A 26,455-nucleotide genomic window follows, 5' to 3' on the forward strand; every position below is an offset into this window, starting at 1 on the left:
CAGAAAACTTTCAAGGCCTGGAAAAACAAGTTAGTCCTGTCAAGTTTCGGCTCTCACAGGCTTTACTGTATTAATACAAAAGAGTACCATCAAAGATTGTCTGTCCTTAAATATTGCTTTCCTAACCAACCATTTCTTGTGCTAGGTCTACTCAAAGTTCTGAGGAAAAAGTTCATTAATGCTACTCCTAGAATAAAAACGTTCAGATAAACATGTAAACTGCCTCCATAAAACTCGTGCAAAAAAGATGTTTATAATAACCAATTTTTACACATATCAGCACGCTAATGCTGATCATCTTAAAGTATTCCATTTTATAATACAAACCACAGTGAACAAAGTTCATTTATTTTTTTTTAAAAAAACAGCCCCAAATATTTAGCACAAACAAAAATATTTCTAAGGCAAACTGGACCAAAAAAAATCAATTTTCCTTTTTGCCTTTCTTGATAGATTAAATATCATAATATAGAAAAATCCTTTATAAAAGTTGTCTTCACTGTATATAAACTTGCTTAATTCTATCAGTTTATCCCACGTGTCTATAATTTATGTCCATCTACTTCTTAAAAGCTTCTTTCGCTCATTTAATTTTGAGGTAATGGGGAAGATATTATAGGAAATAAAAGGCAAGAAAACAGGTCAATTTTATTCAGTAGATGATTTCATTTAAAAAGGTGCAATCACTGAGCTTTACTTCCTGAACTTCAAACTTTCCAATTATAGCCGAGGCTACTCATTACCTGTTGTAATCTTTTTTAAACATAGAGAATTTGAGCCCTATCTTACTTGTCTGTGAACCACTGCACCCTCTCCTATTTACCACATGGTAGAAAACTAAGGGGGCAAGACTACCAGGAGCTGGGTGTCAACCTGAGTATCCTATCTGTGAGTGGCTGAGGGCAGGGCAGGCAGGGAGGAAAGGCTCTGCGGTAGAAGAAAAGAGAGTTAGTGCCTGTCACTGCCCCCATTCAGGAGTGACTAGGGAAGTGAGTCTAAACACCTTGCCACTGTGTTTGTTTTCCCATAATGAAGACATCACAGCAAGGCAGGGTCCTGAGCCTAGAGTTCTGGGATTCAGACCCTGTGTCCTACACAGAACAGTCTCACCATTATTTCAGTTGCAAGAGAAACAGCTTTCTGGGGGAAACGGAGTCTACTCTCCCTCCTCCCTCAGCAACTGCTATGTCACCATCCATCCCATTTGGCTGAATCCTCTTGTGCTTGGAAGTAAACAGTTCTCTTCAGCTTGCCCCACTGATGAGGTTTAGATTTCCACAATATGGACTTTCAGTAGCATAATGCAGTAAGTATTCTGATGAATTTTTTTTTAAGCAATATTACAGAACCTAGGAATAGACATACAGGAATAGAAAATAAACTGCAAGCATTAATTCAATATGACTTTCAAAAGGCTGGAATTCTTCTGATTATAGATATTCTACTTCAATCATATAATGACCTCAAAAGAGAAACTGTGGTAAGTCACCTTAAATCATAAGCACTTTAGCATATGCCTTAATTAAGAGACTGAATTTCCAAATGAATAAATGTCTTAAATCTAGTAAGAGTTAAATACTCTTAAAATAACCCTTTAACTTCCATATGCCCTCTCTGGTAATAAAGCTGTCTTGGGAAATTCTTTTTTGGTTACAGTGACCATTAACGGAACATCTGCATACAGAAATGACCTAATTTCTAAAGCTATTTTAGATCAAAAACCTGAAGTTCAGAAATAGCTACATTATCGACTTGAGCAGACAGGCTCTTTCTGGAGCCCATGGAAAGAGGTTTTAGTTACCAGTCTACCGAATGCTGATCACAAAGCCAGTGGAGTATTTTAAGAACAATTCTACCAGAAAGACATTGACATCACAGAATACTTTCATGTATTTTATGACTTCTTGCCAATTATATGGTTTCATCTATATATCTTTTTACAGCCTAAGAGTGACCGCAGGTTAGTGACTCCTAAGATAGCGGATATAAACAAGATTTAAATACATACATTCATCTTTCAAATCCAAGAACCCTTGAACCCTTGAGAAACATTTACAGGTCCACTTTGGTTCAGCCTGATCAGACTTCTCTATTTTCCCATTTAAATCAATTGGAACAGTGATTCACTGTACTCATCTCGAGCCTCAAGAAGCTACAGTATTGTCTCCTTAAGAATACCAACATAAGTACCAATGAACAGGTATTTCAAGTAATGAAACTGGGATAGTTTGTTTCATGTGTCAACTTGGCTAGGCTACAGGGCCCAGTTTTTTTTTTTTTTTTGTCAAACACTAGTCTAGATGTTGCTCTAAGGGTATTTTTAGAGTAATATTTACAATCAGTTCAAGACTTTAATGGCAAAAACTCGATTTCTGAGAAGACAAGGATTCTGCCTCAAGACTAACAATGTCATTCTGCTGGAGTTTTCAGCCTGCCTGGCCTACAGATTTGGGACTTACCAGCCTCCCTCAATCACGTGAGCCAATTCCTTAAAATCGAAATCAATTGCACATGCACCCACGCACTCACTCACTCTCTTCCTGTTGGCTCTGTTTCTCTGGAGACCCCTAACTCAGAAACCTAAGTCAATGGCATGACCAGAGCCTGTATTTAGTCAGCTGAAATCTAATAAAGAGGTTATAAGGGAGTAATTTTAACATATGAACTGTCAGTGAGAACTATAAGACCACATCGTACAAATACTAATTTCTCACACAAGGTTTGTTTTAAGCAAGTCGAGAGTACTCAGGCTTAACGTTCACAAAAGATCTCAGGATAGCAATCTTCCTTGTGCAGAGGTGGTATTCCAATTAAGAGTGACAATTAATGGAGATGAATTAATGACTTATAAACTATTATTAGCTAAGGTCTTTCAACTTTTAAACTAAGAGATCAAATGTACACATCTTTTCCAACAGAGGTATATTTTTATTTGTAAAAGCCCATTAATAAAAAAAAAAATTAATAATACATTTGTTTAAATAAACATTTAAATTCCAGAGATTTAATTCAATTTTTCCTAAGTAATGGTCATCTAAATCCACCCTTTCTGTCTCATTTAAGAGTTTCCTCCTTTTCAGTTCGGTCCAGATGTCTTTATTTAACTCATCTCTCTAAACAGAAACAGCACTCTTAGCACAACTTCAATGGCTCCCCCTTGCCTACAAAAAAGTCGAAACTCGATTCATAAATAACCTGAGCAGAAAAGATCAAAATTGTTTTAGTACTGACCTTTCAAAAAAAAAGCCTTAATGTTTACTATGAGCACACTCATACAAATTAAATTTTCTAACACATCAAACTTCGAGTCTTTATATCCCATAAGCCATGTACCATGTATCTATATAAATTATTCACTTTTTAATACATGCTTGACTCTCACCTAAGAGAGTAATACATACAACAGACATAAATGCTTATGAAATTACTTTTAAAATCTTATTTACTTTTTAAAAAATTGTAAACTAAATTTGCCAACAATTGCAGCTGGAAAAAATACCTACATTCCATCGTCAGTTCATAAGCTCCAGCCATAGCTGCGACCTAAGCATTTCCTTATTTCAAGTTGGCTCCCTTTCCCAAACTAAACCCATAGTATCCTTACCCCTCAATTCTTCTTAATCTGCCTTCACCAAGAAAGGTGGTCCTAAAGCATGGACTCTGCTTTTCTCTTCCATCTTATCTAACTCTACTAATATCTTTATAAAATCTTCCTATTTTCACTAATAAATTCACCTCATCTCTTCCCATTCTTACCCATTTGTCAAAAGAATAACACAACAATAACCAAACTATTCAGTCACCAATCCCTAAAAAGGAGAGGTGGGAGGGAGGGAGAGAGGAGGAGGAATGGAGGGAAAGGAAGAAAAGAGAGGGAGGGGGAGGGGAGCAGGAGCGGGTGGGGGAAGAAAGGAGGGAGGGGGAGGGGGAGGGGAAAGGAAAGGAGATACTTCTACCACATTTTCTCTCTCAAGCTCTCCTACCAACCTCAGCAAATCTGAAAATACTTCCTGCTCCTTGGCCTCCACCCCTCTCGTATTCCCCTGCACCTCCTCTCCCCCCATTTTGCTTTTCACCTTCCTAGAATATAAGACTTCTGTCCCCACTACTAAGACAAGAGCTCTCCACTGCCTGACTGTTACCTACTCTCTCATTTCTCACTGCCCAGGCAACATCTTAACTCTACTTGACACTAACTCATTTTTCTGAAAAAAATCCTGCTCCTCTGAGCTTTATATTACAGTGAATGGCATCACCATCTGAAGTATGGCCTGTGTGAGTCATCTTAGACTTCATCAACCCTTCTCTTCTTCCATTCCCATGTCCTCCACCCCCAGCTAGAGGTGGTTCTAAATGGCAAACCTGACCCTATCATTTCTCTGCTTAAAACAATTCTAAGGACAGACTAAAAAAAAACCTCCTTGTGCTACGGCCCTTGCCTACCTTCCAGGCCCCCACTCCCCCATGCTGTGTACTTCAGCCCTTCAGAACCGTTTGTCTTTCTTCAAAGAAGTAATTCTCTCTTGCTTTATGCTCAGAAGATGCTGGCCCATTTAGCTGAATAGGTCCCAAACTTCTGCTTTCTCCTATGGTCTGTTAAGAGGACAGCCAGCCTCTCCCAGGCCTAGCATAATGCCTGGCAATGACTATGGATCAGACATGTTTCCGTATATTTTAATATGGAAGAGCAAAAGTAATGTTTTAAAACTGCAGAACAGTGGGAGGGCAGAAGAGATCCGGACTCTTACATTAATCAGCTTTATGATAGTGTCTGACACCTGCAGCATACCTATGATGAAGAACTTCCTGAAACTTGGGGGGGATCTCATCAGAATCCCAGGGACAATACACTACCTACTGCTTGTGGGAAGCATGGATACAGAGGCTCTAGAAACAAATTCAGCCATGTTTAATCTGTACTTTCACAGAGCTGTGAGCAATACAAAGGGAAGCGAGTCTTGAGTTCACTCAATGCTCTCCAGGTTATGATCACTACAAATTCCCTGAAGAGTTTTCTGCATAAAGGTAACTACGTTTTTGAAACACATTAGCAAACAAAGAACAGCCTTGCGCTGCAAGAGCCAAGGCAGTGCTATCACAACTTAGGACAGGAGGTGGACTTGGATGGCATCCTGCTAGGGAGCACATTGGTTCGGTATTCTAAGTCCACGGGAAACACGAGTGACACCAGGAAACTGGAAACAGAGAACCCCCTACCTAGGCAGAAGGCAGCCTGGGGGTGAGAGGCAGGCAGGCAGGAACTCAGAGTGGCGAGTGGCAGCTCTAGCGGCAGCGGTGCTGCGCTACACTGCAAGGGAAAGCTGGGCAGGTTGAGATTATGAGATGGCATTGTTTTTTAAGCAAATGAATCACACAATGTGAGAAAAGAATCAGGATATATATATTTAAGAATACACTGGATCTTTGAAAAGAATTCCAGTATTAGGCGCTTCAAATGTTATTTTCAGGCATCAAGGAGGCAGAAGGATCAATTCTATGAAGGCCTGTGGAATGAGCATTATCTTCTTTTCAGCTACAACCACATAAACAACTCAGCAATCACAGTACAACTATCTTCAAGAAACAGTAGCGAACGATGCTTAATTTTAAAATGTTACAGAATCACAATTTTGCTACAGTAAATGAGAAGTAATTGGAATACATAAAATGTAAGAATCTAGTGAACTTACTTTTTAGAACTGCTAGAATCTCTCTAGTTTCAAACTTCCAAAGCTAGGAAACCTTCACATACTTGGTCTCTGGCTGGAAACGGCGCCACTCATCTAAGAACACCCGCACTGCCACACCACACGGTCTGTGGGTCCTCTGCTGTAGAGTTGTAACACACTAAGTAGTCTTAGCTTGAAAAGGATTTGGTTCACAATTCCTACAATTCATAACGTTCCTATTTTAGACTAAATTCTGGGAAATGTCTCTGTATTTCCCACTAGACATACACCGACTTTTACATTCCTTACGTCTGTAGGTAAAATGACCTAGAACAGAGAAGCATTTTTTTCCCCAAAAATATTACACTGGCCCCTTAGAAGATGGAAAATGTGTTTGACCGCAACTTTTAACATTTCAAGGAACACTTTTCAGACTTTCCACCATCACCCTCCATCCCCAAGGTTAATCAGTTGGAACTGTCTGTTAAATTTACAAGGACTCTGAGGGGCATTAGTACACTTCTGTGATGACACACTAAAATCACACGGCAGTTGTTTACAGCTGCTGAGCTATGTACAGTGGCACTCCAACAGCACAGAAACAGTCCACCAGGGAATGAGTAAAACCTTCCTTGAGAACAGTGGACTTCCGGAGAGCAGATGTGCACCTCATAAAAATCAGAGTACAGACAGTGCACCCATACTTATTATGAAGATGTGCTAATTACAGGAAGTGATGGCAATTATCAAGACAGCTTCCAGATCAACAGTGCTTATCAACGTACTATTTTATTATCCAACTGAATAAACATCATTACTGGAATGCTAATGAGGAAAAACAAATCTGTGACTGTTCCTCCTTTTCTAAACACCTTGACTCTGGCCCTCTTGGCCATGATGAAAGTCCCAGCTTCTTTACACAGGAGGCATTCAGTGTTAAATCAGTAATGATTCTTCTAACGCTTTAGAAAATGCACAAGAGATTATGAGGTACTGAAGAAAACAAACAATGGATTTTTACAGTACATACATTCTGGAGGAAGTCTGTTCTTTCTAAAAGCAAGTCTCTCAGTTTTCTTTCTGCTTTCTGCCAAACTAAACAGGACTCCGTAAACATACTGACGAACTGGCCTATAGAGCAGGGCGGCAGGAGGCAGGTCTTTGTTGGCTTCATCTTCAATAGAAACAGCAATTTTGATTTCACCCTTTGCATGGAAGAAAGCAGAATAATATTGCACATTTTTCATGTTGAATTTACAATAAACTCACAGAAATATATTGTATTATTTCCACTTAATAACACTGTAATTCTAACCCAATTAATCACTTGGTAGGCTGGGCTCAAAACATATGCTCTAGCAGTAAAAATAAAACCTACATTATTTTAGTTTTAATCTGAAACCAAGAACAAAAGAAAACCACGTAGATGATCCTAGTCTTTGAAACAATCTAGACAGGCAACATCGGACTATAAATAGAATAGAAAAAGTAGAGAACCTGCAAATTTTATTTATAGATTCGAGATAGTTACATGTAATGAGACATAATTTTCAACGACCTATACAAAATCCAAGGAACTTGAGTATTCTGAAAATAAAATGGTCAGATTTTCTTCCATAAAAAAGTACCACATATTAAAAATGATCTGCCTAAGAGAACTCTTAAAAGTTATTTCTTTTCAAAGTTTTGCCATAGTATGGTAAAACCAAAACAGATCTGTTGCCATCGAGTTGATTCTGACTCACAGCAATCCTACAGGACAGAGTAGAACTGTCCCACAGGGTTTCCGAAGAGCAGCTGGTGGATTTGAACTACTGACCTTTCAGTTAGCAGCCGAACTCTTAACAACTGTGCCGCCAGGGCTCCCCACAGTATGGTAAACCAAAAAACAAAACCAGTGCCGCTGAGTCGATTCTGACTCATAGCGACCCTATAGGACAGAGTAGAAACGCCCCATAGAGTTTCCAAGGAGCGCCTGGCAGATTCGAACTGCCGAGCCTTTGGTTAGCAGCCATAGCACTTAGCCACTACACCACCGGGGTTTCCCGCAGTATCGCAGGTACTCATTAAATGCATTAAACTGAATGAGATGGTATGGACAGCTACTAGAGGCAGAAAGTGAATGGATGAAGCCCCAATCTATTTTATTCTGCCTCAAGAACACTGCTGCCAAGAGACAAATGACTGGCTATGACCTTCTGAAATGGAGACTGTTGCACAAATTCTGTGGTCACCTGTCTCGGATATTTTATGGTATCAAGGTTTGTTTCAAGATATTTTGTGAGAAATTTTATTTACATATATTCATAACATAAAAATACATTTATGGTCTTCAATGTCTCTTAAATTTATTGATATATATATCCCTTAATAATTATTTTAAAATATTTACCCTTTCTTTCACATAAATTTAATTTCAAAATTCATCTTTTCCCTCATCACTTAAGCTAAGAAATCACTGACAGCCCAAGTACTTTCATTTTCATTCACCTAGGGAGTATTTATGCTCTTAATATTCTGATGCTTTGATAATGCTCTACACTACCATGAGGTTTCATCTCACCACAAATGTCTTAACCTGGTCGATTTGAAAACAGCTATTCAGCTTATAGGAAACAGCATGCTTCAAAGCCTCAACTTTACTATTAAACCACAAATTTTAATAGTGGTTAGCTCTCATGAACAAGGGACAGAGGTAGTACTACACGACATTCAGAGTAAATTAACCTTATCTATAATGTTTTTTTGTTTGTTTGTTTTTGTTATAATGTTTAATAGGGTATTCGTGATTCAGTGGTAGAATTCTTGCCTTCTGTGTGAGAGACCTGGGTTCGATTCTTGGCCAATTCAGCTCATGTGCGGCCACCACCCACCTGTCAGTGCAGATTTGTGTGTTGCAATGATGCTGAACAGGTTTCAGTAGAGCTTCCAGACTAATGTGGAGTAGGAAGAAAGGTCTGGCAATCTACTTTTTAAAATCAGCCAATAAAAACCCTGATTCATATACTGGAAATTTTTCTTAAATGCTATTTTAAAATCTGAAGACAGTCAAGTTTGATTTTTACGACAGTCATTTTTATCAATATTAGCCTTTGAAATCAGTAAGCACTGAAGAAGAATAACAGCACATTTTTCTATCACCCATATTGATTTAATCAATTATCCATACAACAGAAAAATCCAGTGTGTACATGGTATAGGACTGATCACTCTGACACAAGTATGTGAGTCCAAGGAACCTTACAACCCCAATGAGGAAAATTTGCAATCTCTTTAGATGTCATTTTGAAAGATGTCTCCTCAAAACTCTTGTCTCTTTAAACTTAGCAAATACCTTTACCTGCAACAATAACTTCACTTACCCTTTATAATTTATGTTGAACCTGAAAAATAAAATGTTTACCTTACAATCATAATCTGAAAAGTGATACTGTACATGCATACCCATACCAAATAATATAGGAGAGTTTAAGGAAATCATAATTTAAAAAATAAATTGAAGGAGATGGGTAAATAGTACTGGTCTAACCACTCTTTATTTCCTTTAATTTATAAAAGTAAACAATGTTTAGTCAGTTAACACTCAAAGAAGTCACCTCCAGAGTACTGTGGAATAGAAGTGCCTACTGCATCTGACTCCATTTTACAAACCAAATATGAATTGCAGGAAATAGAAAAAAGCCTAATTATATATGATGACATAGATATTGATGAAAAAATATTAATAATACATGGTTCTAATAAACCAATTCTGCATGCGATATCTGGTAACGAATGTAATTTGTTAAACTGTGGGTCTACAATTATAAATACCAACATAAAGACTACAAATCATGGAGGAAATTTAAATAAACACAGATGTATTTGAGACCCAAGATTCAAAAACAATGCCACACTGTATGTATGTACTTAGACATACATTTGGTAAGACACTAATAAAGTGAAATTATGTAACTGTATAAAACACTAATTACATTTTTTGACTATGTACATGTTACAAAATTTGGTATTCCAATTTTTTGCTATTAAGTACTACAAAAACTGTACTCAGTGAGGTAGACAAACAAGTCAAAATACAGAAAGTACTATTAGCTACTCAAAAGGGGAGACATTATTTTCTAAGGACAAATGATAAAGAAATTAGATACTGTATCCAACATCAGAATTCAATCTAACGCCATAGCACAAATATGGTGTAAGAAAATTTGAAACTGGAAATAATTACAAGTCATAAAATAATTTGATGTATCATTATTTAATTAGAAGTTTCAAAAATATTTTATACTAAATTGACGGAAAGAGACAAGTTTTTTTTTTAACTGTGTTTACAGCTTAAAACTTTCAGATTTTGCTCAGTGTTTTGAAGGGGAAAATTTTGTTTCAAAGTTTAGAAGACAGAGAAATACTTCAAAAAGGAAAAACACGTAGAAACCACCCCTGTAAGCTAATGGACCATAATAATAAATGACCCCTTTAACAATACCTTTGTCAGGATATGAAAGATGTAGGGATACATTAGCCCCTTCTTGTGCCTGTGTTCTGCCACTCTCAATACTTCAGGTGCAACAGGGGGTAATGGAGGTGTGGTAATATCCATGTGGTTCCTGGTGGGCATGGACAGAAGGCAGGGAATTGGTTGTACGGTGCCAATTTGGCTCCCTTTTCCTTCAGCTATCTGGCTTCCTGAAGAGGCAGTGGAAGAACCTTCTGCCTACAGAACAACGGGTAACAGGGAGGGGGAAAAAAAGTTTATTTCATATTTCCATTCATTTTAACCTATAGTAGGTGCCTGTCCAGGCCAGATATGGAGAAAATAAAGATGAGTACCGTCTCCAGGAGATAAACAGAGCAGCAAGGTAGGTACTACTGGAGTGCCAGAAGAGGAGAGCAAGCAATAAATTATTCAAATTAACAGAATTTTACCACTGAGAGATGAGAGATCTCAGATTCAATCCCTCTCATTGTCATGCTTAGCTTAGGACCTCACATACAGAGACCACCATTTATCATCCATTATGCCACATAATATATAATCCTCTGCTGGCCCAGAGCCTGTTTATTCCAGACCTCCTCCTTGCCCTTTCCCTGCTATGCTCTGTGGTGGGGTCGGGGAGAAGCTAGCCCCTACAGGCTATCTCTGGGGTAGGCTCTGACCCTGGGAAGAACTGGTGGGAACTGGAGGGACTAGGTCTCTGGAAGCAGCTACATCTCTTCCACAACTCCAGCCCAAAGCTCCCCCACTACCCCACTAAGTTTCAGCTTCTACTGTGTAGCCCCTACTCACGGGCTCTGGTCATACCATTTCCTCCCTATGGCCTTCCGCTCTAGAGATGGAAGTGGTTTTCTGCCAAGCCCCACTATTCTGTTTGGATCTCAGCTCATCCAACACCTTTGGGACGAATTTTCGTTTTACATGCTTAGAATGGTATCTGCTTTCCTTGTTCGATTCTGTCTAATACCAAGTAGGTATCATTTTTCTCTACAAATGAGAAAACTAAAACTCAGAGAGGTTATGCAATGGTTCATGGTTATACAACCAGTAAGTTATAGAGCTGAGATTGGATTCTCAGTCTGACTTCAATCTTGCTCTTAGTCACTACGATTGCTATTTAAAGGATAAACCAAAAACTCTAAACTCAAGCATTCTCTTTAGTCATTATAAAGCCCCGAATTCATTATATGCAGAAATTGTTTACAAAAAATCAAAGCAAAAAACAAACCATCCCATTAAAAATGTTGGGGCAGATCTAAAAATACTGACATGATACACTGTTAGGTGGAAAATATCCATTCTTGTAACAAACCACCCACCAAATAGTGAATGTATGTACAGTATATAAACAGGAAAGAGTTTAGACACCAAGATACTATCTTAGTGATTGATTATTATTAGGATGTAGCTGGACTGAGGAAGGAGAAAGCAGAAAGAAGGGAACTGCTAACCAAGAGCAATTATTGTTTGCATAATAGACATTTTTCTTTCCGAGAAAAAACGTCGGGAATAACAATGTTTATTGCTTGACTTAGTGCTATCCTAAAGTCGTATACATTTTTCTGTTGTGAAACATAACATATTCTTTACAATGCTATGTAATTAAGTGCTTAATTTTATCTTTTAAAACACAAAGTGCCATCCTAGAGCCATGGAGGGTGGATAAACCCCTGAAACTATTGTCTTTAAACCTTAAACCAAAAATATCCCCTTCTGAAGTCTTCTTAAAACCCAACAGTAGTCTAGCTTAACTAGTAAAAAAAAAAAAAAAGTCTGCCTTGAACGTTATGCTCTTTTAAGAACTATCTGTATGGGATTAAATTGACAACAGCAACTTGAAAGATTAGATAGGTACCTGAGGGGGCAATGAATTTATGTTAATGGGGAGGAACAACTCAAAATGAGGGTGAGAATGCTTGTACGACTTGAACAATGTCATCAATGCCACTAAATGGTACATTTAGAAACTGCTTAACTGGATTGTTTTGCTGTGTATATTCTCAACAACAAAAACACACAAAGTGCCAAACTTAGTCTTAAGAAGAACAGTTCATGGACAATTCAGTGGTGTTTCCTATACTTTCCATTCCACCTGAACACAGACATAAAGTAACATGAAAATGCTTTGGAAGGTGCTTTGCAAATACTAAATATCCACAAAGCATTTTTGTTGTTTATGTACATGATATTTATTCAATGTTAAGACTATTTAAAAGCTTTAAAGAGAAGTCTGCTGTTCAGTCAACCTTGTATATAAATCTACCTTCTTCCAACAAGCCTGTAACGTGCTCCTTATTAGTGGTCAAGTGTGACAGACATGATTTTGCAATTTAAAAAAGGTATTTCTAGAGGTCTCTATTAACAAGCACAAGTAGAAAACAGGAGAGGAAGAGGTGGAATTTTCATTTTTAAAATGTACGTCCCAGATGCTTTCTCACTTAGCCTCACAAAAACCCTACAAGAAACACAGGCTCAGGAAGGTTTTAAGTTCTTTGTCCAAGGTTATACAGCAAACGACAGAGAAAGACCCTCAAGCCGGGTTTTCCCAAGGCAGGCAGCAGCAGCCCAATTCTAATGGACACAGAGGAAGAAAGCATCCCACCCTTATCTACCTTCTAAGTTTTCATATACTAATAACATGCTTAACAGAGACAATTTTTCTTTAAATCAATCATTAATACCACAGACTTTAAGAGCTAGAACTTAAAAAGTAAAATTAAAGACTAAAAGGCATAGACTTTGCTACCTTTGTTTGGTCTCCTGGGTCTCCACGTGCTTGAGGTTCTGAGTGGCTTCCTGTCTTCTCCCAGCCAATTTTGTTCCCACTGATATGGCTGAATATAAAATGAAGATGATTACTGTTTTGTTCCCCTCTTCCAAAGAAGCTTACAATAGTAAGAAATGCCCTGAATTCAGTCTACAGACTCATAGTAATACATCATGCTTTAGTAATTTCACCTCCCCTCAAAAACATCTCTAGAAATAGTTCTATTATAGGAATACTTTCTTCCTGTTTCAAATAGGTAGAATAACCACTTATTACAGAAAAGAAAATATCAAGCACCAAACCTACAAATTACCAAGCAACTTAAAGATTGTCTATGATGTGCTTAGCACCAGAGAGCAGAAAGAAGAAACAAATACAATTCTTACCCTGAAGAACTTTCAACCATAATAGAGAAACAAGATAAAGAATCGTGTCATTTATGAGGAGTAAACTTCCTGGCTCAAGGAGACACATGAGACCACAGTGGGCAGCTCCTGTCTGGAGGTGAGAGGAGAAGGCAGAGAGGGACAGGAGCTGGCTGAAGGGACACGGGGAATACAGGGTGGGGAGGGGGAGTGTGATGTCTCAGGGGGACAGCAGCTAGGAATACGGAGCAACGTGTATGTAAGTTTTTATGAGAGACTGACTTGATTTGCAAACTTTCGCTTAAAGCAAGCACAATAAAAAAAAATCATGTCATTTAATTGACAATTCTCAGGCAGTATATATTATAAGGTTAACTGCTATCTGGATCGAAGTTTATAAATAACTTATAAATAAACATAAGGTATTAAGTGCCAAATGACAATAAATGAAGGGCATTCCAGCCTATTTAGTGAAATGGGGCATTAAAGTTAAGTCTGACTCAAACAAAAATCTGAGGTGGGGAAAGTACATTCCAGACACAAGGAGATGGAATGACCTTGGTTAGCTCAGAGAACAGGGAGTTAACTGAAATCTATTCAAGGAATGGCTTTATTTGGTTAAGTGGTAAAAAACAGGATGGGAAAAGAGATGGAGAAGATTAGGAGCATCTTAAACGCCAGAATGAGGTATTTCTTTTTTTATTGAGCTTTAGATGAAGGTTTACAGAACAAACTAGTTTCTCATCAAACAGTACACACGTTGTTGTATCACACTGGTTAACAACCCCATGACACGTCAACACTCTTCCCTCCGAACCCTGGGTTCCCTATTACCAGCTGTCTTGTTCCCTCCTACCTTCCAGTCCCTGCCCCAGGGCTGGTGCACCCCTCTAGTCTTGTTTTGTTCCGTGGGACTGTCCAATCCCTGGCTGAAGCGTGAACCTCAGGAGTGGCCTCATTACTGATCTGAAAGGGTGTCCAGGGGCTATACTCTCAGGGTTTCTCCAGTCTCTGTCAGGCCAGAAAGTCTGGTCTCTCTTTTCGAGTTGGAATCTTGTTCTACATTTTTCTCCAGTTTTGTCTGGGACCCTCTATTGTGATCCCTGTGAGAGCAGTCAGTGGTGGTAGCTGGGCACCATCTAGTTGTACTGGACTCAGTCTGGTGGAGGCTGTGGTAGATATGGTCCATTAGTTCAAGGATAAGGTATTTCAATCAGCATTTTTAAAAAAACTGTCAGTTGTGACCCATTAGGAGGTTGAGAAAACAACTTGGTAGATTTTAACTAGCGTTTTTAAGAAGTGAAATGGAATAGACCAGAATGCACCAAATGTAGCATGAATAAGCGTTTGATGAATTTTGTTTCAGTTGTGTGTTATGGGTCATATGGAAAATGAATAGTTTACTATGCACCCCAGGCAAAATTTTTGGAAAGGAGGATGAGGACAAAGGCCCCAAAACAAGTCCATGGTAGCAGGCCGTGAGACAACTCTGCTGTGGAAAGAGCACGAGCGTACAAGAGGGAAAGGATCGCTGGGGTAACTCTCGGCACTCAGGCTCTTCACTTGCCCCATAGCTCTTGTGGTCTCAACCCTGCCCTCCTCTGCAATGCTCTCTGCTCCAGAAGTATCTCCTAAAGGGTCAGTGGGGACCCCCGGGCATGCCAGTGTAGGTGGCCCTTAATTGGCTTGCCTTTATAGCTGACCTCCGTGACAGATGGAGAGATGTTAAGACCAGCTAATCCTCCTATCTTTCGATCTACTTCATTTTAGTTCTTGTTTAGTACAACGTACAAAAAGAAGAGGAGAGATGAGAAAACTATCCCATTCTGTTGACGTACTATTCCCCCTCTTAATGGTGTACTAAAATTTTTTAACGAGACAACTCATCTTTTAGGTCTTGGATCCAATGTCAATTCAGTGTGGCCCCCTTCCTCACGTTTCCCACTATTTGTAATTCAACATACTTTTAAATTTGTTGTCTGTTTTTACCACCAAATTATAAATTCTGTGAAGCTAAGACCTTAGAGTCATCATCACTGTACACCCAACATCAATCAGAGAGTCTGGCATGGAAACAGGTACCCAATTATTGAATGAATAAATAAATAACTTAATTGTGGCCTAATATATATGACGGTATAAATCTAGATTTTTTATGTGACAAAATACAACAAAGATTCATGCATAATTATGAACCATAAAGTACATTAGAATTGTTTATTAAATATGCAGATTCCCAAGGACTTCATCCCCAGTGATTCTGATGCAGCGTCCCCGGGCTAGGGCCCAGGAAGCTGAGTCTCAGTCCTTAAATGCGCACACTAGTACACTGGAACAAAGGAAGGCCACACTTGGAAGGAAAGCTTCAACAAAGGATGGCGCTTATGTCTACATTAAAAGGGAGAAGCTGAAGCACCATGACTTGTCCAATTTAAGATGACACAGAAAGCAATAAAGGAGAAGCTGTATTTATAAACTTAAGTTTTGTTCTATACAGATTATGAAACCAAAAATAAAATACTGTCAAAATCTGTATGCTCATTCATATGACCTTCTAACAATTACACTATAAAATGTAAAATCTTGCCTGAAAAACATCTTGACCAGCCAATTTTTAAAAAATCCAGTATTTTTCAATAGGATAAATTATATGAATTTACACCTAAAGAAAGGAAAATATCTGAATATGACACATGCTTTGTTTTGAACAGATGGGTTACTCTGAAATTTCAGCATATTTCTATATACAATTGTTTTATTTTACACAATTGATTATACATTAAAATTCTACTTAAAACAATCTATGCAGATTAGACATTTCATTGATTTATATGACACTGAGATATGCCACAATATGTAGAGGGGCACAGGGGAAGGGGAGGGACGGTGGGCCAGGCACTGTGCAGATAGTTTACAGGTGCTAGCTTGTTTAGCACCTACACATGGTATAAATCTTTTTAGAGATGATAAAATTTAGGCTCAGAGAGAAGGAATCTACTCAAAGTCACAAAAAAGTAATTAAGATTCAAACCCAGACCCATTATTTCAAACTATTACCACATATTGTTACCAAAAAAATCTAGCCTCAAAATGAGTTTTACATATACACTTAAGAATGCAACAAGCAATCAACAGAAAAAAAAGTATACTCATAAATTAGAACAGTGACATGGAGTGATAAGTCCACACTACCTACTAAAGTCCATACCGCCAGAGGTGCTACAAGCTCAACTTCACTGTACAACACTAGGGGCTTTCTCCGTATTAAGCTTGTCCAAGACAGCAAACAATTCTCATTAGTGAATTATGTTTCCTACACATTTTCTAGTCAGCAGGTTGGTGATGCTAGCATCGAAATGTAATGATGCTTATTTACCCCGAGTATAAAAGTCTGCTGACTCACCACAGTAACTTGTCACTCATTTTCCTACCTACCATAGGTGTGTGGTTGTTCTTTATGGAGCAGAGGAGGACGATAACACTGACTAAAGAATGGCTTCTCAACAGGAAAGTAAGAGCAAAGGCAGTCAAAATGGAAGAAACAAAACACAAAAGATGAAGGTAAGAGATCAGTCAACAGTGGAAACACTGTGTGAGTGCACGCGAGTGCTCATGTGTGTCTCACAGATACGGTTAAAAAAGGGAAGCTGTTTCTCAACAAGTGTATAGAAATTTTTTCATCTCTGTTCCACAGGGTTGAGAACAGACACAAATTGGTAGATTTCTAAATCAGGGTAAGAAATAAGGGTATGAACTATAGTGGGGCACTGGAATGGAAAGGAAAGACTTAATATAAGGCAAAGTCTCATTCAACAGGTATCACTAGGTCTGACCAAGGGACGAGCACTGGATCAGGTACTCTAATATTACTGAAACATGATTAATCAAGTCAATGTCACACATTCAGGTTCTGTCATATAGCGGGTAGGCATTAAAATTTGGCACAAGAGTTCCTTATGTAACAGTGAAAATAACAGACTAAAATTCATGTCCCAGGACTTTCTTTCATATGTTCTTCAAGACTTCGCACTTCTGCTGAAGGAGGATATGTTGCAGCAGATAACGACACAGAATAGACTGGTCACGGCGCTGTGCATTTGTGGACCACAAGTGAGGGGTGAGAGACACCTAACTGTGAATCACATATTGCTGTGACAATATAAAAATGTCTATATAGGTCAATGGTTGTGTGTGTGTGTGTATATATATATATGTAGAACACACACACAGAGGCATGCACCACATAATATCCATTAGGGCAACATCCAACCACATATATGTCCTTGGTCCCATAAGATTATAATAGAGATCAGAAGTCCTGACTGGAGGACAGGACACAACAGAAGTACTTAAATCCTGTGTCTCTCACCACCTCTCAGGTCCTGCATCCACCCTGGCCCTGGGGCGGCAGGAGGAGGGGGTCCCCACGCTGTCCCACAGTAACGGGGCAGACTCCACCATAGCCACCAAGGGAGATGCCCTGTGAGGCCACTGTCCCACTCAGCCAGGGCGCCCTGCACCTCATGCCAGGGCCAAAGGCTCCAGCTCCTCTGGAAGTGAGGTGGTGTGTCAGCCACTGGACCCATGGTAGTGGGAGGAGGAGCAGGAAAGGCAGCTGCGGAAGTAGGTGGAGGCAGGGGAGAAGGCAGGGCTTGAAGAGTTTAAAGCCCACTGGAGCTGGGGTGGGGAAGGAAGCAGAGAGGAAGGAAGGGAAGGGAGCTGGCGGTGTGGCTGGAGAGCGAGTGAACTCTGCGGCAGGGCTCTCGGGGACCAGGCTGCAATCAAGCAGGATCAGGGATGGCAGAGCCAAGTTTTCAACCAATGCTTCTGCGTGGTGGTGGCGGCGGTGCAGTCCCAGGCTCACCCAGTGACTGTCCTGTTTGCCTCTCTCCTACATATAATATGCTGTTCACACAACGTCCAAATCACATAACATCCTATTTCACAGAACTCATCACGGGAGTTAAGTGACACATACCTCTATACGTGCAGACATACACACATGCCTCTATATGTACACTATCTTGGTAATGGTAAATATGATTAATTTTTGCCCAAACATAAAATTCAGAGTTTTTATTTAAAAAAATTAGAAATTTTGCCATTTGTTAAAAAGTCAAAATATAAAGTAGCCATTTGTCTGACACAATAGTACTTCGGCTATTCACTTAGCTTCTAGCCTTTGTACAACTAGATAGCCTAGAGCGGGTTAATAAGTAACTCTCTTTTGTGAACCACATATTTCTTTGGAAATGAAGTCTGAGAAATTCAAAGAAAACATCAACAACACTATAAAGGAAACTAAAAGAAGCATAAGGAGCTTATTTCCTGGGATACCAAATCAAGAGGAGCTAAATGAAATTCTTCAACTGTTTTACATTAAAAGTCAAATCAATGTTTTGGTTTTTCATTGCACCAACAGTTAATTTTCTTTTTTTATTGTGCTTTAAGTGAAAATTCACAAATCAAGTCAGTCTTTCATAAAAAATTTTATATACACCTTGCTATATACTCCTAGCTGCTCTCCCCCTAATGAGACAGCACACTCCTCTCCACCTTGTATTCCCCGTATCCATTCAGCCAGTTTCTGTCCCACTTGGCCTTCTCATCTCTGCTCCAGACAGGAGCTGCTCACATAGTCTCATGTGTCTATGTGAGCTAAGAAGCTCACTCCTCACTGGTATCATTTTCTATCTTATGGTCCAGTCCAATCCCTGACTGAAGAGTTGGATTGGGAATGGTTCCTGTCTTGGGCTAACGGAAGGTCTGGGGACCATGACCTCCAGAGTCCTTCTAGTCTCAGTCAGACCATTAAGTCTAGTCTTTTTAAGAGAATTTGAGGTCTGCATCCCACTGCTCTCCTACTCCATCAGGGGTTCTCTGTTGTGTTCCCTGTCAAGGCAGTCATCTGTTGTAGCCAGGCACCATGTAGTTCTTCTGGTCATAGGCTGATGTAGTCTCTGACTTATGTGGCCCTTTCTGTCTCTTGGAAACCCTGGTGGCGTAGTGGTTAAGTGCTGCGGCTGCTAACCAAGAGGTCAGCAGTTCGAATCTACCAGGCACTCCTTGGAAACTCTATGGGGCGGTTCTACTCTATCCTGTAGGGTCGCTATGAGTCAGAATCAACTTGACGGCACAGGGTTTGGATTTTTTGTTGTTGTTTTTTTTGTTTTGTTTTTCTGTCTCTTGGGCTCATAACTACCTTGTGTTCTTCATTCTGGTGCTCTTCATTCTCCTTTGCTCTAGGAGGGTTAACACCAATTGATGCATCTTAGATGGCCGCTTGCTAGCGTTTAAGACCCCAGACACCACTCACCAAAGTGGGATGCAGAATGTTTTCTTAACAGATTTGATTATGCCAATTGACCCAAATGTCCCCTGAAACCATGGTCCGCAAACCCCGACCACTGCTACTCTGGCCTTCAAAGCGTTTGGTTTATTCAGGAAACTTCTTTGTTTTTGGTTTACTCCAGTTGTGCTGACCCCTCTTGTATTGTGTGTTATCTTTCCCTTCATCTAGAATAGTTCTTGTCTACTATCTAATTAGTGAGTACCCCTCTCCCTCCCTCCCTCCCTCCTCTTGTAACCATCAAGGAATATTTTCTTCTCTGTTTATTTCTTGAGTTCTTATGACAGTGGTCTCATACAATATTTGTCCTTTTGCAACTAATTTCACTCAGCATAATGCCTTCCAGATTCTTCCATGTTATAAAATGTTTCACAGATTCATCGTTGTTCTTTACCAATGCGTAGTATTCCACTGTGTGAATATACCATAATTTATCCATTCATCCATTGATGGACACCTTGGTTGAGTCCATGTTTTTGCTATTGTAAACAGTGCTGCAATGAACATGGGTGTACATATATCTGTTCATGTAAAGGCTCTTATTTCTCTAGCATATATTCCAAGGAGTGGGACTGCGGGATCATAGGGTAGTTCTACTTCTTACTTTTTAAGGAAGAAGCAAATGGATTTCCAAAGTGGTTGTACCATTTTACATTTCCACCAGCAGTGTGTAAGTGTTCCAGTCTCCCCACAACCTTTCCAACATTTATTATTTTGTGATTTTTGGATTAACGCTAGCCTTGTTGGAGTGGAACGGTATCTCATTGCAGTTTTGATTTGCATTTCTCTAATGGCTAATGATCGTGAGCACTTCCTCATGTATCTGTTAGCTACCTGGATGTCTTCTTTGGTGAAGTGCCTGTTCATATCCTTTGCCCATTTTTAAATTGGGTTATTTGCCTTTTTGTTGAGTTTTTGCAGTATCATGCAGTTTTTAGAGATTAGATGCTGATCAGAAATGTCATACCTAAAAAGTTTTTCCCTTTTTTATAGGTAATCATTTTACTCTTTTGTTGAAGTCTTTGGATGAGCATGGGTGTTTGATTTTTAGGAGCTCCCAGTTATCTAGTTTCTCTTCTGGTGTTTGTTCCACCAATAGTTAATTTTTAAATAATAATGACAGCTACTATTTATAAAGCTTATTCATCAGCTCATTTAATACACAAAACAACAAGCTTCTCATCCACATTTGCGTCCCCTGGGGCTTAGCAAGTTTAAGGTTCCCACCAACTGCCGTCGAGTGGATTCCGACTCATAGCGACCCTACAGGACAGAGTAGAACTCCCCCATAGAGCTTCCAAGGAGCGCCTGGTGGATTTGAACTGCCGACCTCTTGGTTAGCAGCTGTGGCACTTAACCACTACGCCACCAGGGTTTTACACAACTACAAATAGCAACCAGAACCTGGAAATTATAGTCAGAAGCATTTTAAGAACTGGCTCTTGGCAACAGCCAGTTCTAGGTGTTGGTACCCCTCAGATGTTGAGATTGAGCAGTGCTGCCTTACTAAGTGATTCATCTTTCACAATCCAGGTGCTGTCCTACAGAGTCACATGGTAGCATAAATTAACTGGGGGTGGGATTGCAAAGCTTATTCAACAGATGCCGCCATAGTACCCTGGAATAAATAATGAATATTGAGATATACTTTTATATTGGGCTTTTCTCCCTACTTAAAATATATATGTAAATATATAAGGAAATGAAACAAATCTATATAAATAAAGTCACTAAGTTTATAAAAATTAAGTTGGTCTTCTCTCCTTTAAAACGGCAGTATGACACTGAAGCAATATTAAGTACAGTTAAGAATGCATATATACTTATATATATACAGTTAAGAATACATATATACTTATGTACATACATTAAGTTGAAGTCCATAAAAGAAGACCCCATTGCTATAAAAACTGCATGGTGGTATATGGAGTTCCTGGGTGGTATAAACCGTTAACATGCTTGGCTGCTAACTGAAAGGTTGGAGGTTTGAATCTGCCCAGAGGGGCCTCAGAAAAAAGGCCTGTGGATCCCCTTCTGAAAAATCTGCCACTGAAAACCCTATGGAGCACAGTTCTACTCAATCTGATACACAGGGGGTTGCCATGAGTTGGGGTCACCTTGACAGCAACTGGTTTGGGTCTTTTTTTTTTTTTTGTAATGTTAGTATATACAGAGAAAAATAAGGTGTTTAAATATTCATTAATCTTTTGAAAATACCTGTAGTTCTATTTCTATTTCTACAGGTGGAAAGCTGAGCACCTCTAAGCAGAAGGCTTGCTGGAGGCATAGGGTGTCTCTGGGCACTTACTGGCAGAAGGAAAGAGCTCTGCAGAGGCTGGGCCACCCTGCGGGGCTGAGAGCCAGCGACTGGCTCATGGTCACGTCTGAGAAGATGTCCTGATTGAAGAACTGCATCCTGAGTCGTATCTGATCCTGAATTGTAAATTGTTACTTCCCTAATAAACCCTATAATGGAGAGTATAGTCTGTGAGTTCCGTGTGGCCATTGCAAGGAATTGTCGAACTCCTTAAAGAAGGAGAGTGCCGGCGGGGGCGGGGGACACAGAAGGGAGGACTGGTGTCAGAACTGGTAAAAAGGTTGGAGGGTGAAGCACGTCTGACCTTCACCTAAGGGAAATCAGCCTTGAGCTTTTGATCTCGATTCTCTTTCCCCCTTGTGAAGTTAAGAGGAGGTCAGACACCACCCCCATGCCATTTTTACATGCTTCCAATGTTTCAAGTCAATGTAACTTTGTATTGGGATGACAACTAGAAAATAAAGCTATAAAAATAATCAAAAACTTCAAATTAGCAACCTCAAATTGGTTTCAGACTCTAAAAGCCCAAATGAATCTATCAAAATAACATAAAAACAAACATCTCCACATTCAACTGTAATTCTTAATTCAACCAAACTAAGGTTACAAAGACTTGACAAAGACCAGGAAGCAGAGAAAACAAAGGGCACTTCCTTCATTTAAAAAAAAAAAAAAATTTTTTTTTTAAATCAAGATCAAGAAGTATATGCTGATGATACTCCAGAAATCAGCACATTTCTTTCTTATTTTACTGCCAACATAATTGTCAGGGATCTGCAGTAACTCTCCAAGGCACCTGATCTATTTTTCTCCAGCAGACACAGAGACACACACAACTAGAAAGAAGGCTGTGTTCTGTAGAATTGAAGGGAGAAGTAGCTAATTAAACTCGAGACTGATCTTTCCACAGGCAAGTCCAACATAGCTAGTCTCTAATCTTTGTTGGAAAGATACCACAATCAGACATAACTGTAATTAGATGAAAGTGAAGAGGACTTGAAGCACTTACTGATGATGATCAAAGACTATAGCCTTCAGTATGGATTACACCTCAACTTAAAGAAAAAAAAAAAAAAAAATCCTCACAACTGGACCGATAAACAACATCATGATAAATAGAGGAAATACTCAAGTTGTCTAGGATTTCATTTTACTTTGATCCACAACCAACGCCCACGGAGGTCATAGTCAAGAAATCAAATGAGGCACTGCACTGCACAAATCTGCAAAAGACCTCTTTTAAGTGTTAAAAAGCAAAGATGTCACTTTAAGGACTAAGGTGTGCGTGACTCGAGCCGTGGTGTTTTTAATCGCCTCATATGCATGCAAAAGCTGGGCAATGAATAAAGAAAACAGAGAAATTAATGCCTTCATATTATGGTGTTGGCAAAAAATGTTGAATATACCATGGACTGCCAGAAGAACAAACAAATCTGTCTTGGAAGAAGTACAGCCAGAATGCTCCTGAGAAGAGAGGATGGCGAGACTTCATCTCACATACTTCAGACATGTTATCAGGAGGAATCAGTCCCTGGAAAAGGACATCATGCTTGGTAAAGTGGAGGGTCAGCAAAAAAGAGGAAGGTCCTGAACAAGATGGACTGACATGCTGGCTACAACAACGGGCTCAAGCACAACAACAATCACGAGGATGGCTCAGGACTGGACGGTGTTTCATTCTGAAGTACACAGGGTCGCTGTGAGTCTGAACAGACTCGACGGCACCTAACAACAAGTTTTAAGAACTTCTTGCCTAATATACATTTTGCAAAAACTGTAAATGAAAACATAGAACATGTCATAAGAGCAACAACGCATGACTTCCATTTAATAGCACAGTGGAAAAATGCTGGCTACGGTATTAAAGAAAATAAATGAACACCACAAAAGAATTTTAAAGTATTTCAGTTGAATAGGCATAAAAGTAAGGAAACCAGATTCCAAAAATGAAGTCAACCAAGAACCCTGAGGACAGGAGATATGGGGATATTAGCAAATTTCAAAGCGAAGGCTGCTACCATCTGAACTGAAATACTAGCTCACGTAGTCTCGTACGTACCCTGCTGTTACGTAACTATTCTTTTACAAAACAATTTATCATGCACTTTTTATGTCAGAACATTCTCTTTAGAGGTTGTATGATATTCCCTTGTACGGCTATTCTCTACTGATGGGGGTTTTGGTCACATGCATGTTTTCTGCTATTACATATGTTGCTGTAATGAGCCTCCTGTCCTATATTCATACATGTACGGTACAAGCATTCCACAGAAGACAGCCCTACAGTTCTCAGAAACATACGGGTACCAGCACTGCCCACCCCAAATGCTGAGAAATTTTAGTAATCCCTGCCTGAAGAGTGAAACCGTTCACGTCCCACCACCTCCACCCATTTCCCCACACTGAAGTTTATCCTTTAAAATAAAAAAGTTTGACAACTGAAGAGATTGGGGCGGGGGGGGGGGGGGGAAGGATATCTTATTCTGTTTTAAGTTGCATTTCTTTGATTTTTTAAGTGAGGATGAACATCACTTTATACATTTATTGACCACCTATGAACACTTATTTTTTAACGTGTAGGGAGCTTTCTTTTTCGGTAAAGTCGCTTTTATTCTGTAACAGTCCCCTTAACCCAACACTACCACTTGTTATGGATTGAATTATGTCCCCCCAAAAATGTATCAGCTTGGTTAGGCTATGTGTGGTTGTCCTCCATTTTGTGATTTTCCTATGTGTAGTAAGTCATAATCTCTGCCTGTGGTTAAAAGGATTAGGGTGGGATTGTAACACCACCCTTACTCAGGTCACCTTCCTGATCCAAAGTAAACGGAGTTTCCCTGGGGTCTGGCCTGCACCACCCTTTTATCTCTCAAGAGAGAAAAGGAAAGGGAAGCAAGCAGAGAGTTGGGGACCTCATACCACCAAGAAAGCAAGCAGCACCAGGAGCAGAGCAAATCCTTTGGACACAGGGTCCCTGCGCCGTAGAGGCTCCTCGACCAGGGAAGGATTGAGGACAAGGACTTTCCTCCAGGGCCGACAGAGAGAGAAAGAAAGCCTTCCCCTGGAGCTGACGCCCTGGATTTGGACTTATAACCTACTAGACTGTGAGAAAATAAATATCTCTTTGTTAAAGCCACCCACTGTGGTATTTCTGTTATGGCAGCACTAGATGACTAAGACACCACTTTTTTTTTTTTAAATGCCACTAATTTAATGTCGGAGAAACTAGTTCATTTATTTTGTAGAATGTCCCACAGTCTGAATTTGGCTTCTTGCTTCCTTGTGGTAACATTTAACTTGTACTGCAGGACATGTTTTTAAACGGTAGAAATTAAGCCTTTGTTTTATGTTGCAGACATTTTGTCCTATCCAGTCAATATTTATTGAGCATACCTTGGCAAATAAAAGACACAGGCCCTGCCCTTGTAGTACTTACAATCTATTCTGAGGGGTGGAGGGAAGTGCAAGGAAGTTAAGGACACTTATAAGAGCTATTAAGGAGTCAAAAAGGATATGATGAAAAAAGAATAATGAGCAGGGGGCATACTTAGCTGAGGGTCATAGAAGGCCTCTCTCCTCTGCTGTTTATCTAAGTTTATGACTTAAGGTACAGAAATTATAAAAAAAATTTCCACCATCAATCTGTTGAAGTCATTAAGGGCAGGGGCCCTGAAGTTGAACTGTACAATTATTTCACTCAGTTAAACAGCCCAACTGTCCAGAGACCTGTTTCTCCCAAGGGCAAATGGCATCAAGATAGCAGAACACTCATTTACAAAGTATCTTTCCAGTCCAAGGGTCATTCTGAACAAATTTTATGGATGTTTCACACTATACTCAGAATCAAGTCGTTACTCTATACTGTGGCCATTTAGGCCCTTTGTGACCTGACCTCAGTGGCACACTACTCTCCCTCTGGCTCACTGCACTTTATTCATCAGCCTTCTCCTACTTCTCACACACTGGCCACACTTTGTACTTTTCTAGCTGCTGGGGAAGTCCTCCCCCAGGTCTTCGTGTCACTCAGGCCACAGCGCAAAACTCACCTCTTTGGAAAAGCCTTTCCTAGTGTTGCAATCTAACGTGGCTACCCCACCTTTAGTCAACTCTCGTCTGCATGGTTTATTTCACAGCACTTACCGCCACGTGAAGTGATCCTGCTTAGGTCTGTTTGTTCCTTGTTTATGGACTGTCTCCACTACAATGTAGCTCACTGCCATCACAGACCTTGTCTGCCTTGCTCACCGCTATGCTCCACTGGTAATAGTACCAAACTCAACCAATTCTTGGCTGAATGAATGGATACTTTTCTTTCCCAAGAGCATCCTAACAGCACAGTCTAAGCCCAGAGATCCCGATTCAAGTCCAAACCAAAGATAAACTAAATCCCGATTTATTGCTCCTACTGAATTTTTTTAAACTACTAAAGCAATTCTCTAACGCCCACCTTCAAGTTGCGCATGATACACTACATACACCTTATTCAACAAACTAGA

General features: G+C 39.6%; 1 protein-coding gene across 4 annotated transcripts in view; it reads right to left on the reverse strand.

The window, feature by feature from the left end:
* Window positions 1-26,455, reverse strand: part of FAM120A (family with sequence similarity 120 member A) — a 189,080-nt gene that overhangs the window by 49,189 nt on the left and 113,436 nt on the right. For 3 of the 4 annotated variants that reach the window (XM_010600637.3, XM_064291051.1, XM_064291052.1), the window contains exons 8-10: window positions 12,908-12,995; window positions 10,153-10,380; window positions 6,700-6,874 (exon numbers count right to left, since the gene is read on the reverse strand). In XM_010600637.3, the coding sequence (XP_010598939.3) occupies window positions 6,700-6,874; window positions 10,153-10,380; window positions 12,908-12,995 (491 nt within the window). Of the gene's footprint in view, window positions 1-5,690; window positions 5,830-6,699; window positions 6,875-10,152; window positions 10,381-12,907; window positions 12,996-26,455 lie in introns of all 4 variants that reach the window. The other variant, XR_010322931.1, reaches the window with a different exon arrangement.

Source organism: Loxodonta africana, chromosome 9, assembly GCF_030014295.1.
Source record: "Loxodonta africana isolate mLoxAfr1 chromosome 9, mLoxAfr1.hap2, whole genome shotgun sequence".
Taxonomy (NCBI): Eukaryota; Metazoa; Chordata; class Mammalia; order Proboscidea; family Elephantidae; genus Loxodonta; species Loxodonta africana.